At 39.6% G+C, this 14,473-nt stretch overlaps 1 protein-coding gene across 1 annotated transcript in view; it reads right to left on the bottom strand.

Moving 5' to 3' along the window:
• The window catches only part of LOC136884254 (ankyrin repeat domain-containing protein 50), a 320,592-nt gene that overhangs the window by 20,483 nt on the left and 285,636 nt on the right, over positions 1–14,473 (bottom strand). Inside the window, exons 9-13 of the mRNA XM_068230117.1 lie at positions 11,802–11,996; positions 8,028–8,341; positions 5,518–5,759; positions 5,101–5,250; positions 3,106–3,298 (exon numbers count right to left, since the gene is read on the bottom strand). Of these exons, the coding sequence (XP_068086218.1) occupies positions 3,118–3,298; positions 5,101–5,250; positions 5,518–5,759; positions 8,028–8,341; positions 11,802–11,996 (1,082 nt within the window). The 3' untranslated portion in view covers positions 3,106–3,117. The remainder of the gene's footprint in view (positions 1–3,105; positions 3,299–5,100; positions 5,251–5,517; positions 5,760–8,027; positions 8,342–11,801; positions 11,997–14,473) is intronic.

Raw genomic sequence — 14,473 nt, 5'->3', positions numbered from 1 at the left:
CAACTTTTAAAGCTAGTATACCAGCTAGAGCATTACCAAATGCCCATTTATAACTGAAACACAAAACTAAATTAAATTACTGTAGATACCAACATACAACTCATTGTTACCTGCTTAACAAAAGGTATAAGTATTTATATTCTAACATATAGCTGTGTCTCAATTATTGTTGAAAGTGCCAAGAAATATTATTACTTGCAGAAAAATTAGCACAAATTATATATGCTATTCTCTTAATGTCAACAATTATATTTTACCTTATGTTCAAGATCTTTCACAACATGGGCAGTGAAAAGTTTTACATAGCTGTGAAAACAAATGGCCAAACAGCATACCTAAGATTAATTATCATTACCTTATTTATAAATAATTTTCTTTAAAAAATACTTAAAAGAGCTTCAAATCAACTGTAGGATTTGCAATTAAAAGTTAAGAGTAATTCTTCTTGCAACATTTTTAGAGAATTTTCAAACACAATTTGAAAAGAACACATGATGCCACTCAAGTACTACTGTATATCACAAGTGAGAAATCCAACATTTTTATCACAATCTATCAGATAATGCTGTATATGTGATAGCATGGAGATCAAGTCTTTACAGTTGGAGAGCACTTATTGCCATACAGTTCCTGAGAGAATATACCTTTACAAAGAAGAAATCCAGCCCTCTGCAACAATTCCAAAATCTAAAAACCTTAATGCATAACAGTCATGCTCTATTTTACTCAATATTCGATCCCCCATTTTGGAATGAAACTCCTTTCGGTAAATATCAGCTACAGTTTGCTTATGATTTTATATGTATATAAACTCTACAATAAAGCTTCAGTATTTCGTACCAATTTGCTAACTTTTATAGGCCTATGAATGAGAGGACTAGGCCTCATTAAATGAAGGAAATAAATATGAATTTAATGATAAAATATGAACTAAGTCACACTGGTCCATAAAAAAGCCTCTCATCACAATCTTGGAACATTACAGCCCTAACTGAAAGACTAGGCCAGCGCCTGGCTGGGTAAAATCATCTGTGATCAGGATGTTCTCTTGACAAACTAAGAGCCTGCAAAGTGAAAGAAAAAAAAAAAAAGATTATTTTTTAGAAAACAGAGCGCAAAGAAATGAGAAAATGTTAATATTATTATTTATTTCCTTTTAAGAAATTTTATTTCTGTCAAGCAGATTTAAAAAAATTATGTTCTGGAAGTATTTGTTTCCTCTATCAAACTGAAAAAAAAAATTGAAGCCAAGCAAGCTTGTAGTTTTATATGACTGCTGATACTGTGATCACAGAAACGGTAAAGAAAAGAAAGTTATTTCAAAATGTATTCACAGAGACAAAAATCAAAGCACAAACAGAATCACAACAGAAAACTTATTTAAAAAAATTAACTTATTATAAGGTTGTGGCATCAGGAAGGGTATCCGACCTTAAACCCCAGCCAAATCCAAAGAAGTGTGGGTGGCTCCAGTAACCCCACAACTAACTGGCATAAGCTTGAAGTTTATATAAGGCCTTTGCATACACATACAGCAAGTGCATTTGAACTAAGAATCAGCCACGCAGCATTTTGCTGTTGGCAAGTGTGAAAGATGTTGCCAAGTTCAACGTGTGGGGGTACACATGCATCTGTCTTGGCCTCAGATGCAAGGCAAGCTTGTTACAGAATGAGAGCCTTATGAAAAGACACATTGAATTGTGTGTTGTTCTGTTTTGTGTATTGAACCATGAAGTTTATTATGGCTCAGTACATGTTTACTACTGCACAGCATGCATTTATTTACTATTCATGTGTGTGAACTCAGCCCGTCAAGGCCAAATTTGGTTTCAAGAAAGATTATCAGGTGTAAAAGTTCCATGTCACGAGTGCAACCTTGTGTTCTATGCTAGAATTCGCTTGTCAGTCATCAGAAGTAAAAGCATAAACAGGAGTGAGTACAAGTGGATTGTAAGCAGGAGAAATTGTATATTCGGAAATGAGTAACAGCTGACGACAATGACTCTGCTGGGTTATTCAAAGATATATCTCACTCAGAATGTCCTTTGTCAGAATTACAACAAGAAAAGCTTGAAAAGTAATCAATTACAGTAATATGTTACTCAATATTTGTTGTCAGAGTGTTTTGGGGAAAAATAACTTCTTTATCCAAAGAAAAGACAAAAAGTACATGAATATTTTAAAAAATGGAATCACAGGAACTTCCAAAACACAACTAGAAATCACACTGATTATACCAACAGTAACAGAATCCCCAAACAGATGCTTGTACCAAGAATCTGCAATTATAGTATTATTTTGCACAGACTGTAGAAAAGTTCAGTAAGTATGTGTTAGACATTCCAACAAAGATATTATGTTTTCTACAATCTGCTTTACGTTACACCAACACACAGGTCTTATGGCGACGATGGGATAGGAATGGGAAGAAAGCGACTGTGGCCTTAATTAAGGTACAGTCCCGGCATTTGCCTCGTAAGGGGGAACCATGGAAAACCATCTTCAAGGGCTGCCGGCAGTGGGGTTCGAACCCACTACCTCCCGAATGCAAGCTGATGGCTACGTAACCCAAACTGCACAGCCACTTGCTCGGTCCAGCAAAGATGTAAGTTCACACATTACTAAGTGTACTATATGGGTCCAAAACCCAAACACCCAGGAAGATCAATGGAGACATGCCTGGCATCTTCAAAAGGAGAGTAATGTAGTGAATTCTCAAGCTTATCAAAGATAGAAGAGAGTTGAGGCAGAGGACAAACAAAAATTTGTATAGTGTGATGAAAGAACAACAGAATCGCAAACATTGTGAGAGGCAGATGAATCCAGTGGGCTAGTCACGTGGCAAGGTTACCCATAAAGACAATGGCCAGGGCTGTGATGGAGCACATAATATGCATTGTCTTGGTAGACCAAGGCTGCATTGGCAGGACAAGCAGGAAAAAGACCTAAACCATTTGGGTGATATGAGTGATTGGAGGACAAAAGCACTAGATCAGCAGAGATGGAGATAATTTGTTATGGCAGTGTCTGGTCTTCAGGGCTGATGATTTCTTACTTACTAAGATGACGTGATAAATTAAGATTTTAAAATCTGAGTCTTCATACCTAGGAAGGATTTCATAGCGGTGTTTCCTTACGCCACTGGAAACCATTGTTCTTTGGTTGCTGAGCTGACTGCAGTCGGGAACTAGCATTGTGCTTCCTACCAGCAGCAGCATCCAATCCATTCTTCACTCCAGCTACTATTCGTAGGGCAGGGTTCGTAACTATACCATTACGACGGGGTTTCAGCAAACCTCTGTTCAAGAAAAATTATGAACATTACAACAGAATGTAGCTTTACCGGTAGACACTTCGTATAATACAGTATAAAGTAAAGGTTTACCAAAGAACAAAACAGAAAAGAAACCATGAAGCAAAAATAGACCAACAGGAATTTCAATCATAATTATAATTTATTTATTTATTTATACAATTTTTAGATATTGACTGGACATTAAATAAAAGTACACAAAGTGCAAATAAACCACAATATGTATAACAACTGTAATATAAATAGCACATAAAAAGATTAACCCTCTCATGCATCAATTTATTATTCGTTTGCATATGTATGTGATACAGTTTATCATAATGGAATATAAAAAAGAATTTTAGTGAATATTATTCCAAGCCTTCAAAATTCAAAGACTGATCAACACTGCCTAATGGTCATGGGTTCGTATTGCAAGGAGCAAGTATACTTGCAAGACCATAGTTCTGTAGCCTAATGCAGGGCCAGATTAAGGAGGGAGCTAAAGGCGCTGCAGCCCCGGGCCCCATGGCCCTTGGCCGTACCTAAAATTGTATAAAAAGTCCTCCTGCTCCACCACCGTGCATGTATATGAATATTTACGCTCACAAAATATCAAACGCGCACTCTTCCTTCCTTCTTATCAGCTGTCCAAGTTAGTATTTCATCACTGCTAGAATCAATTACCGTCCGGAGACATGAATTTATCGGAAAAACAGAAAATGACCTGTGTTCCTTTAGACGTCATTGCAAACTGTACAATCATTCATTTCATTTTGATACCTGCCACAAGTGAAGATTCACGTGCCACCGACGGCAACGGCAGTACTGTTAACTACGTCGGAGTAAAACAATAGGTAAGCTTTGGATGAAAAGAATTATAATTGGCTGAAATGGACCTAGATTACAATTATAATATATTTTAACGATATTTCTGTATTTTTGGATGTGAGGCTGCTGACGTTACTTTGTCACAGCACTTGCGGATATACATAACGCAGATATTTGAATTTGCTGACTGGGGCACTTTTTGCAAATACAGTAGAGCAAATACGCGACACTTCCGGATTTAGCCTTGTTAATATGGGAGACAAGTCGCAAGAAGAAAAAGAAAAAGCATGACTGGTATATGTGTTAGATTGACTGTGAAGTTGAATAGGTGATAGGGAAAACAGACTAACAACTAAACCAAACCCCATGGTGCAACCCAAATGCCTGCAGAATACAAAGTGTCATGTGGTCAGCACGATGAATCCTCTAGCTCATTATTCTTGGCTCTTTATACCAGGGCCGCATCTCACCAACAGATAGCATGCAGGCTGATTGGACCTTGAACCAGACCTCGGATCCAGGTAAAAATCCCTAACCTGGCCAGGAATCGAGCCCGGGGCCTCCAAGAGGTAGGCACGCTACCCCTACATTGCGGAGTGGCAGGGAAACATGCTACCGAGATTAAAAATAATAAATAATGCATAAAAATGCATGAGAACTCTAATGGCCTCATATGAGGTCCTCATGCTCGAGGTGATTAAGACCAATAAAGGCAAAATGTGAGAAGCAAATTAAGACAAAATGATATAATAAATTCTGTGACTGATTTGAATAGGGTACCAGTGTTGAGAGCAGAAGTCCAAAAAGGCAACATAATACAAGTTGATGGAAGGAATGGGCAGTTGTATATTATTAGGTTTTCACACTTGCAGTATGTTCTTTCACATGCTACAGTATTTTTTGACACTAATTTATCAGCAGGCTGTAACAACTCTAATCATAGATTAACAGCACTTCTAAAATCATTTATATCTTACCCTCCGCCAGAAGTGGAGTTGCTGTAATCTGTTGTCTGAGACGTCAATACACTCGTAGGATTTCGACCAACGCCACTACCGCTATTACCCAAGATAATTCTCATGTGCGTGTCACGGGCAAAGTGTGGATCTGCCATCATAGATGGGTTACTGCAAACACAAGAATTAAAAAAAAAAAATCTTTATGTATTTTCTTCCTGTTCCTTAAAAACAAAGAAAAACAAAAAAAAATTACACACACCCGAAATATGTAAGAGGTACGACGTTTATAAAGTAAAATACAGTAGTATTCTGATCACCAAGCAAAGCAACAATATACTGCAGTAAGAAATAGATTAATTTAAAATTTACATTGTTAAACAAAATTGAGACATGATTGTTTGAGAAATAAAAAAAACATAGAATATTCCTACTTACGCTAAGATACTAGCTTTCTGGCTAGCTATGAGCCCACTGGCAGTCAATGGACTACTTGGGATGGCCACATCACTCAGTGGACTGTGAGGGGGTGATGCATAAATGGGGCTCTGAGGCTCACTCTGGAGGGGACTCAGCAGCTTGCTAAGTGGTCGGTTCTTTGTGCCTCTGGTGCACTGCTGAAGTTGCTGTGTGAAGGACAGAACTGCTCCGGGTGCTGGTGTTGGCTGTAACACAATGTTCTGTTCTTAGCATAGACTAACAGCTCTCAGTCCCAGTCACTATACTCCAGATCAAATGGCATAAATACACTGATCTTCCCTCTCGCATCTCATTGACTACTTACCATAATAACAGAAATCTGAAATCACTTTTGTGTACATTTTAATCTAAATTAGCTCTCTGCTTTGGATGAAAGACAGTGCAACACCACCTTCTGCTGTTGTAAGAGGCAAATGAATGGACAATATACTTGAACAGTGCTTTACCAGTTCATGGTGAACCATTTTACTACCAGGATTTCTCACTAGTGGCTATGAAACCCTCAGGAATTCCTAAACTGAGTTTTTGCTCTTTATGCAATGACTCTTTCAACAACTACTTACCACCATAACTACTTCACTATGCCCTATTTTTCCTTTATTTATTATTTATTTATCGTATCACTTTTAATGCCAGGAGTGCCCGAAGAAATGTTCGGTTCACCTGGTGCAGGTCTATCAATTTGAATCCCATGGGCGACCTTCACGTCTGGATGTGGTATGATGTTGAGGTGAAACCCGGTGTCGGTACATGGCCCAGGCCTCGAATAACACCTATGGATTTGCTCAAGACTTTACGTCCCCATCACCATCAACAGCGTCATGTTCCCTCATTTCATATGAATGCCGCAGAGAAAAAATTAAATTAACAGACTTCTTAAGACTCTCAAATTTTCAGCAAAAATGACATGTAGAAAGGCTATAGTGATTTCAGAAGAGTTGAGACATTTACGATTGGAATGAATGAATACTGGAGCGATCACAAGAACTAAACAGTACAACCTTCAAAGACGATGATGATGCTAGTTCTTTAAAAGTGCCTAACAACTAGGTTATCGGCCCTCAATGGTCTGAAATGGGACAAATTGTAATGACAATTGAAAATTCCAAAATTCAACCAATTATCAGAATTCAAAACTTGATGATGAAGAATGAATGGATGATATGAATTTAAAATAATCAGCAGATCCAACTCACAATATCAAAAGTTAAAAATAATTCCAAAATCAATCCACTGACTAGAATTCAAAAAGATGATTATAAACAATGATTATGAACTTAAAACAATCAGTGGACCTGACCCACAACGCCCCACCTTCCCAGAAACTAACTTAAAACAATGGTAAATACCAATCAAGGGGCTGCTTCTAAAGCACAATCCTGAATCGATGATTCTTATTGTCTAAAGAGGTCCAAAATCCAGGTATAATGGTAATTATCGCTAGTAAAGTAGAACCATGGTATTTTTCATGTAGCGGTACTAATCACAAGTAACGTAGACTCGAGGCGTTCCTCACATTGTGGTACTACTCACAGGTAATGTACTATACACAGGTAATGCTTTCTCACATAATGGCGCCACTCACAGGCAACGAAAATCCATCGTGTTCCTCTCATAGTGGTACTAATCACAGGGACCCGTACTATCCAGTAGTGTTCCTCACACAGTGGGTACTAATCACAGGCAACTCCCAGACCCATGGTGTTCCTCGGAACACAGACTCATGATGTCGACAACCAGATGCTGAAACACCCCAGCGAGCGTAGCTTCTTTGTATCTCCTTGGGGTGTTCAGCCGAATCTGGACAGAGCGTGAGCCTCTGTCATTGTGGCGGGTACTATACATGGGTACTGTAAACCCACAGCCCCTCGATATTCCTCGCATAGTGGTACTAATCGCAAGTAAAGTCAACTCATGGTGCTCCTTGAGTGATTGTACTAATCTCAAGTTTCAAAATTCGGCATCCCTTGGTCGCCCCTTTTAGTCGCCTCTTACGACAGTCGAGGGATACCGTGGGTGTATTCTTTGTCTGTGTCCCCCACCCAGAGGAGTTAGGCCTCAAATTCTCTAATACCGTCGGGGTTGGACAAGAACAAGAGTTGACCAAAGGAGGTCGGAGAGAATAGATGAAAGTGAAGAGCCTGTGAAAGCAATCCTAGGACTCAACTAAGGATCCCATTGTCACCAACCCAAGCTCCCAAGCTGTGAGCCCCTGGGGTCCCTTTTAGTCACCTCTTATAACAGGCAGGGGATAACGTTTGCGTATTCTTCATCTCTGCCGCCCACCAACAGCGGAAACCTTCAAAGAGAAAGTGTACGTGGAACAACTCAGGTGGTCGAATGTGGCCAATAAAGTTAATAATAATAATAATAATAATAATAATAATAATAATAATAATAATCTTAAGCAGACATATTTTTACTAAAAACTGCTGAAGAAAAAAACCCACATGAGTAAGTCAATTTACCTGATGAGGTGGATGTTGAAGAGGAGGAACAGCCATGATACTGCCACTACCACCGCCTCCCCCACTTCCAGGTTCTTGTGATCGCTGGGAACTCTTGGTAGATCCTGTGAAGTTGCTGCTCGACTTGCTATTACTGGAGTTGTTTCCAAGCGATACAAATGAACGCCTCTTAGTGGAATCGGGAGATTCTACTGGAGAGTAGGTATGGCCTAACCCAGGACCGGGAGGGTACAACACTGCAGACGATGGTTTTGTCTCTGCTGTTGAGCCAGATGTCACAGATGTAGCACTACTGCTACCACCACCACCACCACCTGCACAATAACCACAACTTAATGTTACAGAAAATCAATAAACTACTTAAAACAATGATGAGTCAAGTCACTTGAGTCATATACTGTAGTGACCTGTACACCTCAAATGATGAACTTAGAATATATAAGCTGCACCATCTAAACACTGAGTTTTTAAAGTTCATCACTACCTTAAACATGGTGTTAACATTATTTGTAATTACACCTGATAGTATACAATGACTGTGCTGCATGCAGGTGGGAGGATGGCATGGCATAGAGCTTATACAGAATATACTCACCTAAAACACTGGTTCTAATTACATTTTATGTTCCTTTAGTACAAGTGAAGTTAAGGTATAGAATTCAAATTACCTATAAATAAAAACCAATCTGTGTGAAAAATCTTCACAACATTGTTTAAAAAAATAAATGTTTTGTTCTTATGAGTGCCCATGTTTATGATTGACAATTATTTGATACCTATAGGGTCAGTGCTAATCAGTGGCGTATGCCGGGATCAAGACGTGGGCTACCACTAGACTTAGGTTACCCCTTTTTGACAGTTGGTTTAGTGAATGTCAAGCACTAAGCGTTCTGAGCTGCAGCCAATAGTTAATGGAGAAGCCTGCTGTGTTCTCATTGCTGTTTCACAAGCTACTGCCCTGGCCTCTGCTACTGTAAATAATCAACACCTGATCAGCAGAGATGGTAGCCTAAGGTTTAGCAAATTGAAGTCCGGCTCTGTAGCAAAATGGATAAAATGCTTGTCTTTGGTCTGATGGGCCCTGTTCAATTCTCAGAATCAACCCCCTCGTACTCTTAATTCCCCTGCCTTGGGGGCTGGGTGTTTATCACGTCTTCGCCATTCATTTTATCCTCATTAGGTAACCACCAAGCCTACACGGATGCCATGCACAATTATTATTATTGTTATTGTTGTTATTATTATTATTATTATTATTACTACTACTACTACTACTACTACTACTACTACTACTACTACTACTACTACTACTACTACTACTACTACTAAGTTTTCAGCATTACCGGCAGTCATACCCATCGTTCACTGGTTTATTAGCTTTCTCGGGAGATCAGTGATTGTGTCTGACCCTTGATCACAGGTTCGATTTCAATCAACCAAAGAGAACATTAAACCTGAAAGAGTGCATTTCATTTTAGCAGATCCACCTTTAATAAGAAAATTATATTACTCCTATAACAGTAGCTCTGCAGTTTCTTTCTACAAGGATGCAGATGCAAAAGGGAGTGAAATACCAGCACTCTGTTATCTGTATAATGAAGTCAGAAGTATGAGGTGAGGAAGTACATACGATGAGGAACGCATATATCAATTCGGTAACTTCTGGAGAACTTTGAGTCTTTGAGCCATATCTCCTTCATTAGCAGTAGTGATCTGACAGACCAACGCCTAGCACACCTACCCCCCCCCCCCCCCCCGGGTCCCCGCACCGATCGTGAATTCAGCAGCAAGCCGTGCGAGGTGAGACGATGGGAGAGGGATGCAGTGCCTGGGCTGCAATATCTTTCTCCAATGCCTTGCACTCAGAGATATGTGCAACATTTTTTCTCATTGTATTCAAGTTTTGTAAATCGAACTATGTGCCAGATGCTTACAATGTAATGTGCTTTAGATTTCCATCATTCTCATTTGAGTTTAGGGCTTCACCAATAGCCTTGGTAGCCCTCAGTATACGCCACTGGTGCTAATTACAATGGACTGATTATCATTACGTACCGTATAATCTCGAATACCACCAGCACTGTTTTTTCGAAAATATCGCTTCCAAAATTGGGTGTGGGTCTTATTTAAAATTTTGGGAAATTTATCTTTCCGAATGCGCGTAAATCGGGCATCACTGCCGGCGCGGCTTGGCAACAATGCCCTCTCCGCTCTCAGTATACGCTACTTCCGCGCTTCGCGTCAGTCTCACGCACATTCTCAGAGTATCAATATGAATTCCACAAAGCGTATGCGATCTTTTACTGCGAGTGAGAAACTGAAAGTAGTTCGGGAAGCCGAAATTATTGGAAATAATACCTGCTGGTAGGAAATACGATATCGACAAGTCGTGTATTCGCGATTGGATTTTGACGGCATGGAATCTTATATCTGGAGACCTCATACGGAAGAGCTTCAGGAAATGTAGCATTTCTAATGCTATGGATGGCAGCGATGACGACATTTTGTGGGAAGGTGATGGTGATGAAAGTTCTGAAGTTGGTACTGATGGCATACCTGCCAAATATTCCAGTTTTTCCGTAAAATGTACGGATGTTGAGTGTGTTTTACAGTTATACAGATAAATGACGTTATTGTACGGATTTTGAATATCCGCACTTGGTTTCGCTTTCTGCAGTCAAATCGGATTTGTTTGACTTTCGATAGTAGCTACTAATACGAGATGCAGTGTTTGAAATTCGACCGGTAAATGTATCGATAATCACATTATCAATTAGCACCATGCTTTTGTCACCTGTTCGACCTCAACTGCTACTTCATTCACAGAGATGTTCCCAAACAAGTAGCAGCCTATGATTTTGAAGAAAAGATATCCGTGAAAAGTAACAGGCTGTGAATTTATATATAACAACTTTAGTAACTGTGCCGTGCTTCGTAGCAGCTGTGAAAGGCTTTGTTTGTGTGTGGGTGCGAGTAAAATTGGCAGTAGTTCTGAAACTCGTGGAATTGTGTGACGAATTTGTAAGCATTTGTAAGTATTTTTAGTGGTGTTCGTAATGAGTTCAACTAAGAAACCATATTATCAGTCTTTTAGGAAGGCATATTCTGCTTAATTTCCTGGTATTATACGATCACAGAAAGTATTCCCAGTGTTAAGTGGAAACAGACGAGCACTCATGAAGATGTAACCTTGTGTATGTATTTAATTTCAGGGGTGATCATAACATATATTTGACTTGTATTAGTATTGTTTCTAATCTCCCCCCTTGCCGTCCTTTTTCATTATGTCTCAAGACTTTACGACGCATGGGTGTGTTAAAAATTTTCCGCTTTAGGATATTCCGGATTTCTCTTTTTGAAAGTTGGCAGGTACAGTATGTGATGATTATGATGATGCTGAATGAACTCGTTGGATATCGTTCTAGAAATGTTTGTTTACTTTTATTTGTATTTTCTAATCATTTGATGTGTGTGAGTAAAGATTGTAAATAATTTTGACTTCACTTTTTTTTTTATTTTTTTATTTTGTTCTTTCAAAATAAGGGTGTGGGTCTTATTCGGTGGTGGGTGGTATTCAAGATTATACGGTATTACACTTTCTTATTGTCTTTGCTATGTATTGTGTAATATCACTGCATAACAAGTATTTATCCAGTTTGATGAAGAAATTAAAAATTTATCATATCTGAACCAGTCCATTCCAACACTTCTTAATACATATGTATGCCTTTAAAAATGAATTGTTAGAAAGGCAAACATTGAAATTAACCATACCATTGGCTCCAGAACGAGGCTGCTGAGCTTTATGGTTAGCAGCGAATTCCTCCAGCAACCTAACAACAGCATCATGACCACTCTTAGCTGCTACACGAAGTGCATTTCTCCCACAACGGTCGGAGTGGTTAGGATCAGCACCATAGTTCAGCAAAGCACGTACACAAGCTTCATGACCCTCCTGTGCAGCAATTCCTATGAAAATCCAAAATAACCAGCAAGATGTAACATCACGTAAAGAACAGATCATCATTACAACATGCACATAACCAAAACATCTGAACATAGTTTTTTAAGATGCCCAAATTATTAGGCATATTAAGTCCACAGATGTATTCTTGAACACCCATTTTTATATATATTTAAAATATCCATACTCAGTCTGAAAATAATTTACAAATATACAAGGTGAACAAAAAAATGCCGCACTTGGAGGTCGGCATGCGATTCCTCATCCCATTGAAAGACAAATGTTCCTATAGCCAAATCGGATCTTGTGCTGTTCGAAAACAAGTCGAAAACGAGAAGTTTTTTTTTTTTGCTATTTGCTATTTGCTTTACGTCGCACTGACACAGATAGGTCTTATGGCGACGATGGGATAGGAAAGGCCTAGGAATGGGAAGGAAGCGACCGTGGCCTTAATTAAGGTACAGCCCCAGCATTTGCCTGACATGAAAAATGAGAAACCACGGAAAACCATTTTCAGGGTTGCCGACAGGGGAGTTTGAATCCACTATCTCCTGGATGCAAGCTCAAAGCTGCGTGCTTCCAAACCACACATCCAACTCGCCCAGTAACTGTCACATCCTGCAGCACATCGGAATGTAATAGAGAAACGTGCATCATCCCACTCTACCGTACCCACCGTTGCAGCTCACTGAGTAGATGACTGGGTTATTGAACCCACATGCACCATGGAGCTACGGCTCGAATCTACCTTAAGTTTTTTTCTTTTGTGTGCATGACGTCAGGTCCCTAGTACCCGTCATGTAATAGCGTTTGTAAGCATGACATCCTGTTGTCACATGACAATAGTCCAACACATGACAGTGTGATCCATTCAACTGAATGCATGAGTCGAATACCCACGCAGTGCGCCACCATAACTGGTCCTCTCAAGTACATGTAAGGCGGCTTCCTGATGGAGTACACAAACGGTGAATACGTCGATATGCTTTTAGTGTTGGGTGCATCCGATAACCATGCTTCTGCTGCTGCTCGTGAGTATGCAGCACGATACCCTCAAAGGCGCCATACCGATAAGAATGTTTTTCGTCGCCTTGAGCAACGCCTGCGGGAAACCGGTAATCTTCGTCCACAAGTAGTGGACGGAGGTCGTCGAAGGACTAGACGGACTCCACAAACAGAGGATGACATTCTTGAAGACGTTCACCAATCACCTCGGCGAAGTACCCATGATATTGCAAGGCAGTTCCAGGTATCTCAAACACTGGTTGTTGACGTGTTGCACGACGAGAAACTGCATCCATATCATTACACGTTAACTCAACTTCAGCAGCCAGAAGACCGCATTCAACGAGTACAGTTCTGTGAATGGCTTTTGTAACAAGTTGAAGATAATGAACATTTTATAAACAATGTGATAGGGAGTGATGAATGTAGCTTCACTCGGGAAGGTATTTTCAACCATCACAACAGCCTTTATTGGTCTGACCACAACCCACATGTCACCCATGAACATAGCTTTCAGGCATGCTTTGGCATAAACCTATGGGCTGGAATCGTGGGAGGAGTACTTTTAGGCCCTTACCTATTGCCGGACAAGTTGAATGCGCCCCGCTATCATACATCTCTGGGCAATACTTCGCCTGACGCTTTAGAAAACTTTCCACTTGGTGTTTGGCGACAGCTATGGTTTCAGCATGATGGTGCACCGCCACACTTTGAAATTACTGTGTGTAACTGGTTAAATGAAGCGTTTCCAGGGAAATGGATTGGTCCATGGACATCCTTCCTTCTGTGATGTGATTTGGGCTATCTGGACTAGCACTCCTTAATTGCCTAGTCTTTAAATTAGACATTGGCCCTATACTTGTGAAAATTGATCAGCGTTGATCGAAGAAGTACGTTTAGTTCAAGTCCATGGCATTTGGTACAAGTCTGTATAGTATCAGTAGATTAGCTAAGTTGGATTGAGATTTCTGCTAACATGGAAAAATTCATCTCTCTGAATTTTCTCCTCCTACGATCAACGGTGATCAATTTTCACAAGTATAGGGCCAATGTCTAATTTAAAGACTAGGCAATTAAGGAGTGCTAGTCCAGATAGCCCAAATCACATCACAGAAGGAAGGATGTCCATGGAGCCAATTCTACAACAAGAAGAGGGGAGCGAGTAACCAAGGAACACAGATGACCTCAACGGAAGCTGCAAATGGTGAGCTTCAATTAGATAAAGCAAGCAACAGTAAATTCATTAACGTAAATTCTAACTTCCCTCCAAGCTTAAAGGAACTTTTCCGATTCATCTCTTTTTTTTTTTGTATAATAAATTCATTTGTATTTTATATTGCGTTTATTTTCTTTCTTAAGAGATACTTAATGGTTAATTATTTAAAATCCTACCCCTGTGATTGAAGTATAAGTCTCTATGCTAGTAAATATAAATTTTGCTTTACAGTTTTGTTTAAAACTGTAGTGCTGGCGCCCA

Source organism: Anabrus simplex, chromosome 1 (assembly GCF_040414725.1).
Source record: "Anabrus simplex isolate iqAnaSimp1 chromosome 1, ASM4041472v1, whole genome shotgun sequence".
Lineage (NCBI taxonomy): Eukaryota > Metazoa > Arthropoda > Insecta > Orthoptera > Tettigoniidae > Anabrus > Anabrus simplex.
This window is presented reverse-complemented; position numbering and strand designations above follow the sequence as displayed.